General features: G+C 38.7%; 2 protein-coding genes across 3 annotated transcripts in view; both read left to right on the top strand.

Moving 5' to 3' along the window:
- Window positions 1–3,513, top strand: part of LOC106519325 (matrix-remodeling-associated protein 8) — a 17,855-nt gene extending 14,342 nt beyond the window's left edge. Inside the window, exons 6-10 of the mRNA XM_014010942.1 lie at window positions 1,666–1,836; window positions 1,944–1,974; window positions 2,050–2,129; window positions 2,227–2,280; window positions 2,388–3,513. Of these exons, the coding sequence (XP_013866396.1) occupies window positions 1,666–1,836; window positions 1,944–1,974; window positions 2,050–2,129; window positions 2,227–2,280; window positions 2,388–2,413 (362 nt within the window). The 3' untranslated portion in view covers window positions 2,414–3,513. The remainder of the gene's footprint in view (window positions 1–1,665; window positions 1,837–1,943; window positions 1,975–2,049; window positions 2,130–2,226; window positions 2,281–2,387) is intronic.
- A 2,015-nt stretch (window positions 3,514–5,528) lies between these two features.
- Window positions 5,529–8,505, top strand: part of dvl1a (dishevelled segment polarity protein 1a) — a 28,222-nt gene continuing 25,245 nt past the window's right edge. The window contains exon 1 of one of the 2 annotated variants that reach the window (XM_014010941.1): window positions 5,529–5,960. In XM_014010941.1, the coding sequence (XP_013866395.1) occupies window positions 5,791–5,960 (170 nt within the window). In that variant the 5' untranslated portion in view covers window positions 5,529–5,790. The remainder of the gene's footprint in view (window positions 5,961–8,505) is intronic. The other variant, XM_014010940.1, reaches the window with a different exon arrangement.

Genomic DNA, 8,505 nt, shown 5'->3' with positions numbered 1-8,505 from the left:
TAATAATAATGTCCACATACAAAACAATGGAATTTTAGTTAATCAAGTGAGAAAAAAAATCAGCTCTTTTTACAGTTTTTTTTTCAGAAATATCACAGCATAAACATAATTCAAAGTTTAAAATGGTCACAGAAAGTTGGATTTACACGTTATGAAGTCCTTACTTGGTTTTGCACAAATATAGTATGAGTTTTATGTTTTGTCTTTTTTTCTTCTTCTTTGTTTTAAGGTTTTGCCAAGAATATTCAACTTAAAGTGTGATGATATCTCACACTGTCACTTTGGAGCTGTCTAAACTTTCCCAAAACTTTGCAAACAAACTTACAGTACTTATTTCCACAAACTTTAAATTTTTATAGGTATAGTTTATACACAAGGACTTAGACATTTGTCTTCACCCAGTGTGTCTCTCGCTGCTACAGGACCTACAGTTTTCATTCAAACCCTCACCAGAATGCACAGTGCTCGCTTCCAAACTATCACTTCTGCTCTTTCTGAGCTCAAAATTATGTTTTCAAAACTGGAAGCATTTTTTTTTTACTTCTCATCTCCAAAACAAAACAAACAGACAWATAAATTGTCACATGTGACAATTCTGCCACTTAGAATTTGGGAAAATTTTCCATTACGTTTTGCACAGTAACTGTTTGGAACTTGCTTTGTGCTTGGCTTTTTTGTCTGCTTGTCTTTTTAAAAGTGACTCCTGCCAGGGAGGGATCTTCATCGTCCTGGTTGACAAGTTTGAGTTGTGTGTTCCCCTTTATTGCTTATGGGCCTAATATTGGACATGTGTATTATGAATGTTCGTTGCACTTTAGCAAATTCTGAGAAATAAAGCCACAAAGTGAGAATGTTTTTGTTTTGGGCATTTTTAGAGTAACACAAATTACACAAATTCACAAATGTTAACACAAATTACTCAAATTAATTTGTAAAGACTAACATGTTGTCTTTTTTAAGACTAAAACTAAACAATTTATTTAAAGTTTTTGTCGACTATAACTGGACTAAAACCATTAAATATAGAAATAAATAAAACTGACTAAAACTAAGAAGTATTTTTGTTCAAAAGACTAAGACTAAAATTAAAATGGCAGTCAAAAACAACTGTCTTCAGATTATAACAGGAGTYAGGTCTAAATAAATGTGGGAGTTTCAGGCTGAATGTTTAAAGTTTTCTRATTATTGTTGCTTCACTGAGGGTTTGTGAGCTTACATATAAACAGCACAAAAAGTAAGGGAATTTGTGTTTGGTAGATYATTACTTTGTTGTAACACTGCTTCTWGGCAAYAWATCTTATAYAGTTGGAAAGTCTGTTAATTTCCCTTTTAAATGGTGCCACATTTGTAAGGAACATGCATGTGTGGGATGAGCAGTAGAGCTGAGTRTGTGRGTTGCACACATGAAAAATGTGTGAAATCTCTGCCAAACAGCTTATTTTGTTGTTATTGACTCTTGTTTTGAGCTTCTGGTACCTTCAGGTGCCTGTTACACGATTTATTACCAAGAAACATTGTTACAACAAAGAAACAATCAACCAAACACAAATTTACTTCTTGTGCTAGGTTTAATGTTTAATTCTTCTTCTAAGTTTGTTCAGTGTGTAAGACAGTGACTATGTTTKTTAGTAAAGTTGTTTAATGATAATCGTATGCTGCCTTCAGGGACCGCAGCCCTGTCACCAAACGAGGGGGGTCCACGTGTGGTGAACGTCTTCCTCCCCGAACAACGAAATAATTTTGTGCAGCATCTGGGCTACTTCTTGACAACGCTCCTACTGCTGGCGATCGTTGTCATCGCTGTCGTGGTCTTGACCAGGAGGCGTAAAAAGAGAGGTACATTGTGTGTGTTTRATGGATTACCTCGGACCATTTTATAGGATTTCCTCCCTGTTTTTGCTTTTAGAAAACAGGAAACTGATTATGTTCACTGTTTGTTTCAGGACTGGAGTTTGAGCATGGTGGATCTGTTCGGTAAGATATWAAACCACCATCAAGTTCCCATTTATGTTAAAGGCAGTGAGAGCACTTGTTCTTGTTTTTGTTCAGGGGAATCGTGAGCAGCGAAGGAGAAATGACACTAGACTGTTCAGAGCTGAAGACTTGTAACCAGGATCCTTTGAACTCAGGTGGAGTACACCTCCCAGCAAACACACTTGTGCTGTTTAACATCCAACTAATTCTCTTGCTGTCTTTTAATCTGTGTGCCGACTATGATTTGTGCAGAATACAAAAACAACCTGCTGAAAGAAAGAGATATGACCAAAGACTGCAATAAGGGTGAGACCTCCTCTACTGCAACTCACTGACTCATCATCACAGCCATGCTGCATCTGAGAACCACAGGATATTTGGTTTTGATGGCTCTCTTGCAACTTTTCTTTCAGAATTTGATGGAAGGATGTGGAAATGAGTGGMATTATTGTGAGAAGCTGCTGGCAGGTCCAGGGCAAAAACCCATTGGAGTGAAGGACCATGTAGAGAGGAAAAAATAGAGGAAAAATCTTACAGGAATTCCAGGAGAGGACAGGAGGAATGCTCCCTCTGCTGAAACCTGAGCACACGAAGCTTTTCACTGAAGAGCATCACATTTTAATGCTTTTTCCTATAACTTGCATTTTCCCTGGCATAGCTATGCAATTAGATATAATTGATTATTAGTCTTTGCATTCACTAATTGATTGTTAAAGCTTTGCTTTCCATACTTCATTTCAATTTGATCCAGATTGTTAGCAATGGATTTATTCATCTGACATAATTTTAATCACATTTTTTCCCATTTTTATTTAATTTGGTCTATATGCATTCAGATGGTTGAGATTTGAATTTTGTGTACTGTGCATACTTCTGGATTGGTGAACTCTTAATAACTGATGACATTTTATTCTTTAAAAAAACGTAAAACTCTGCTGGACTGTAGTTTGTAAAACACATGTTATTACATTGCAAAGGTTATTTTACCTATGAGTAAACTTTCAGAGAATGTTCAAAAACTAATGCCATACATTTTTGGTAATAAAATCAGATAAACTTTATTAACAAAGTACATTTATCAATCAGAAKTGACCATAGTGTGGTACACAAAATACTTGTATTTAAATCCTTGCAATTAAGTAAAAAAGAAAAAAAGTGGCATAAAAATAAAAAAGAATAATAATGAAAAAAAAATATATATATATTTCAAATATATTTCAAAAGTGTTTTTTTAAAACTGGTTTCAAAGTGATGCTTTTATTGAAGGTTTTGCTCAAATATACAAAATATCGGAATAAAATGATTCTTCAAATACAAYCTAAATCTTACAACAGCATCTTGAACACATGAACACTGGTAATTGATCAGGTGAAGAAGAGACAGTGGACTAAAGGCTCAGTTTACAGGAACTCAGGAAAAAAAGAAAGAAAGATCCAATAATAAACTAAAACATCCTTGTTGCATTAATGATGTACAGATTAATAATCTGGTTTATCAAACACTGAACTTTACTAATAAATCTGCATGTCCAAATATAAAGTGTTTGTCTTTTATCTGGTGAGTTTCTGATATAATAGTTGATAACAAGAATGAATGGAAAGATTTTCTGAACTGAACATGATGATTGGATGAGCATTTATTTGAAATTAAGAACATGTTTAAAAGTGTGACAGATATTCTGAAGTGGTGTCTCTTGTAAATTTATGAACAATGAATAATTTCCCTGGTGTTAATAACTCCACGAGTGACCACAGAGAGGTGAAATAGTTTTGTGTTACGTTCTTTTTRCCTCAAAACTCATCAGAGCAGACTTGACAGTGTTCCAGTTCAGAGTTAGAAAATTGCTAGGATTTCTTTTAATTGCTATCTGCTATTACATACATTACATAATGAWAACATTCGCATATACTGTAGCAACATGTTCACAAATGGGGGTCAGATGGTATTGTGTGTGTGCAACTGATGTGTGAGATACACATCAATAGAGGTGAAAATAAATAGCAAGTTTTTATRCAGAAGATAGCCATTTTGGATTTTGAGGTCAGTTCTGGTCAGAGATCTTCAACTCTCTTATATGGGGTGCCAAGAGTAAAATTTAAATGAAAAAAAGAAACAAAACAAAAAGAAAACAGCGCACTTTCTTCACATTTAGTGCATATTTCTCACATTTAGTGTTAAATGCTAAATATATACAGTAAAGACAAAAGGTTTGGACACAGCTTCTCATTCAAACAGTTTTCTTTATTTTCATGACAATGAAAATTGTAGATTCACACTGAAGGCATCAAAACTAACTAGAAGTGCTGCTGCTATTGGTCCTGATAAAATAAATAACTGTGTAATGTGAAACTGACAACAATGAGCAGGTTTTAAAACACTGCACTTGCATAAAATGCTTTGTACGGAGCCCAACTCGTGACATTGGATAAAACAAATAATAATGCATGCCCACACATTAATTCTTGTGTAATTTCCATGCAGACTTTTGATTRTTAACATGGATAAGCTTGAATATATTTTTATTTTACTTTATCATGATTATTATTACTTAATTATGGGAATAATTACAATGACACACTTCAGTCACTTGTGGTTAGTTATGGAGTAATTCAAGAGTCACTTCTCAATATTATCTTGTACCCACACCATGCATGTCAACCTCTTTGGACATTATTCTGTATCTTGACCCTCAGARATCCATAATTTTAATAAAACAAATTGTAGTACTCTCACACAATACAACAGGAGGAGTGGACAAGTGAACTGTCTGCTGTGCAGAGAGGATGTGAGGGTTGAGATAACARCATCTGCAGTGGCAGACGAGCAGGGAGGGGAGGACGAGGAGGTGGTGAACTTATTCTCTTACAGCCTGATGGCTCTGAGACTTAAATAAATTTAAATGAAAGTCTTTAAAAAAAATCCGTACACATCTGTTTACATGCAAAATGGGGAGAAATCTGTGTAATTTAAGGACAATGCGTACAACTGGACATGTAACACGTTATTTATTTAGATTTTTTATGCAATGTCACCAGAGGGGTACTGTAAATTTTACATTTACTATGTAAAAAAATGTWTTAGGATTGCAGCAATCAACCCTGGTCTTGCTCTTATAAGACTAGCTGTCAGCTAATCAATTTGGTCAAAACTGAACTCAATTTCTCCAGACTGATGCCATTCAAACAGCTGTCTACAACAGATAAGACATCCAGTGTTCATACCTTTAACACATAACCTCAATAAAAAATAATATGGCTGTAAAGTTGGAAAACATTAGCATATTTTGATTGTAATAAATATTTTTTATTTCTGTTGTTTATGCAGAATGTAATCAGACATTAAAGTTGTCGTAAGCAAGCTTTCTTTATGTTMCAAAGAAATAAAACACTAAAATCAGGAGCAGGTCGGACTTCTTTGTTCCCCGTCATTACTGAGCTACATGTTGTATAATGCCAGCCTCAGAGGCGCAGCGCAGATACGCCACTAGGTGGCAGCACTCGCTAACCAATTAGAAAAATAGCAATATTCCCAACTACTCCATATCGCAAGGATGTGGACTGTCCCTTCCTGTTTTAGTGCCGAGAGAGCCACCGTAGCAGGAATACAGGCACTCAGCAGGGGATTATGTGTGGATTTTCACCGTGTTTCTCGGAGCCGCGGAGCTGTGTTTCCTGTCGTGTTATGTACGGGCTGAGGTATTAGGGAATGCTGTTGTGTTACGCTGCTCCGGGTAGCTGGTAACACCGCAGGCCTGTTTTAGTGCGCTGCCAACCCTTGTTCCTTTCCTGTGTCAATGATTGTCCTCCCGTCTCTCTCATGGCGGAGACTAAAATCATATATCACATAGACGAGGAGGAGACTCCGTATCTGGTCAAACTCTCTGTTTCTCCGGAGAAAGTCACCTTAGCGGATTTTAAAAATGTCCTCAACAATCGGCCGGTCAGCAGCTACAAATTCTTCTTCAAATCCATGGACCAGGATTTTGGGTAAGTGGCCACACACGGAGAATATTACATTATTATTATTATTATTGTTGTTATTATTAGCCTCTTGGTGAGGCTCAGCCCAGTTCAAACCCCGGTGTTTACCATGAAGCCATAAGGGGTTGTTACCTGTGTGTAAAGTGCAGGAGGCTGTGCTTCATGCTCCTCCCGGCACCTGCTCATTATTCCAGGCTTCTGKGAGCGCAGTGGAGGAGGAACACGAGTGTTTGAAGTGAGACCAGATCTGTCCAGAGCCCTAATGACGCAGCTCTGCATGAATTACACGGAGCCAGACCTTTGCTCCTCATTACACTGTCAGGGCTTTTACTCAGAAAGWGGCTGAAGCCCGAAGCTCCAGTTCTCAGGTTTCATAACAACTGCTTTCCTTTCACTTTCCCCGCATTGTTTTTGTTTTAACAGGTTAATATATGTCACTGYCTTACTAATCATGTGTCCTCTCCAGCTGCTGAATCCCCTAGGAAATTAAACATCAGGATCACCTTAAAAATATATATTTTTTTGTAATTCAGTAGTAGTATGTTATGTCATTACAATGATATAAAAACAGACATTTGTCTGCATAAGGAGAAAATTATAAATAATGGGCTGTTAGAGCATTTGTTTGCCTCCCACAGTCCTCTGATGTCATTTAACCTTATTAGTTAACCTCATTATACCCTAATTATGTTGAACTCAACAAAAACAGTGCTTTTTAACAGCAAACAAGGTGTAACTAAGTTTTATCCAAAGCTTTTATATAGCTGTATGTTGAAAATTTAATGACGTGGCTTTATCAGTGTGATTATTATCAGTATGGCAAAGGATTTAAAAAATGGCAGACTCAAACTGCATGCAAAAAATTTCTAATTGGTTAATTAGATGGACCCCCACACCTTTAAAGTCTCACACAGTGTTTTGTACAGCTCAGTGTCTGGGATGGKCTTTGAATTAAAGCTCACATTTCAATTATCTGTAACTAATAACAAAAAAATGTATATATATATATATTTTGTAAATTCTGTAAATTCTCCCTCAGGAAGTCACAGGAGATTCCTCCCAACCTCTGCTGGATGCTGTCTGTGGCAAATAATAGAAATCTATATTTTCCATCTCGTTGTTTAATTCTGTCCTGATTTTGCAGGAGTCACACCAAGTCTCCAGTTCTCCGGGTCAGCGAGTGTCAGGCCTGTGCTGAAGATGACATATTCGTGTCGGTGCTCTCGTTCCAGTCTGAACAGTCAGACCCCTGTGTATTAATATGTGGCAGTGTTAATAGGAGGAAATGCACGGGCAGGCAGAGTCCACAGAGCCCAGCGGAACAAATTTCCACTGCAGTCTGACCTCGTGGGGGAAAACTGGCTCTTCCTGGTTGCAGTCTAGGCCTGGTGGACCGCTTTGTCCCCCCCCACCACCACCACCACCTCTGGCTTCCTGCCCCTCTTTCGTTGCAGCCTGGGCTTCTCACTGGGCCTCAGGTGATCGACAAGCAGATTATGGAAACAAACAAAGTGTATTTGCTCTCTCCACATGGAGACACGACTCCGGGTTGCCACATACACCGAACGGTTCCCACGCCGCGTGCATCAACAAAGCTTTTGAAAGTAAACCGTGCACCGAACAGTGTGGCCACTTTGTTATCCCGTCGAACCGTTGCACGCCGATCATAAAATCATCGCAGCGAGCTTTCCAGCCTTTTGAGTTAAGCGTGAATATTCAGGCACTGCGAGGGCCGTATGGTACTGGCACAATATAGAAGCAAACCCCAGTCAAAGGCAAAGAGGAAAAGCAGCGCTTTGTGGTCGCCATACTTGCTCCGCTACATCCAGACAGACAGTATGGCTGCCGGAGAATTAGCAGCCGAGGAATAAGACCGCCGAGCAGAGAGGGAAAACATCAAATCCCTCGCAGTTATAGTGAGTGTTTGAAATGTAAATGAGCAGTCAGTGCAGGGTCTTCTGTAGTAGGCCCCCTGGTGTGCAGAGTGCGTGTGTGTGCGTGTGCGTGAAGGGGGCCTGTGTGTGTGTATGTGTTGGGGGGGTTCTTACAAGGTTTTTGAACTACGTTTGTGCTGGCCATATCAGCTTTTAAAGAGATGGCCACATGAATTCGATAAACAGTTTACGCCCTCGAACGCCCGRGCTTACAGCAGGCTTTGTGCCATTTCAGGTCCCCGTGGAACCACGYGGGATACGCGTCACCTCGAGCTGTAATGTTGGCATCCATGCAACGGAGCACAGAAATTAAACAACAAATGTTTCTTGAACGGAAATTTTTACACTTAAGCCGTTAATCTCCTCTCGGTAAWATTCATGCGTTCATCAGTATTCATACGACAGCACCTAACTAAGCTTCGGTCTGTTGTGAAACAACCCACTTGGCTCTTTCAGAAACTTCAAGGTGATGATACGGCGTTTCGTCTGTGCCTCTGGTGGTGAGTGGGTTTGAGACCTCACTATAATTCAAGTCACAGAGCYGCTGTGGAGCTGAGGAAGCAGCCAAGCTGAAGGACTGAAAGAAGCAGTCTTGTTTGTGACTCACAAAATAGGGG

This window comes from Austrofundulus limnaeus, unplaced genomic scaffold, assembly GCF_001266775.1.
Source record: "Austrofundulus limnaeus strain Quisiro unplaced genomic scaffold, Austrofundulus_limnaeus-1.0 Scaffold75, whole genome shotgun sequence".
Classification (NCBI taxonomy): Eukaryota; Metazoa; Chordata; class Actinopteri; order Cyprinodontiformes; family Rivulidae; genus Austrofundulus; species Austrofundulus limnaeus.
Note: the sequence above shows the minus strand (reverse complement) of the source record. Positions and strands in the feature narration are given on the sequence as shown.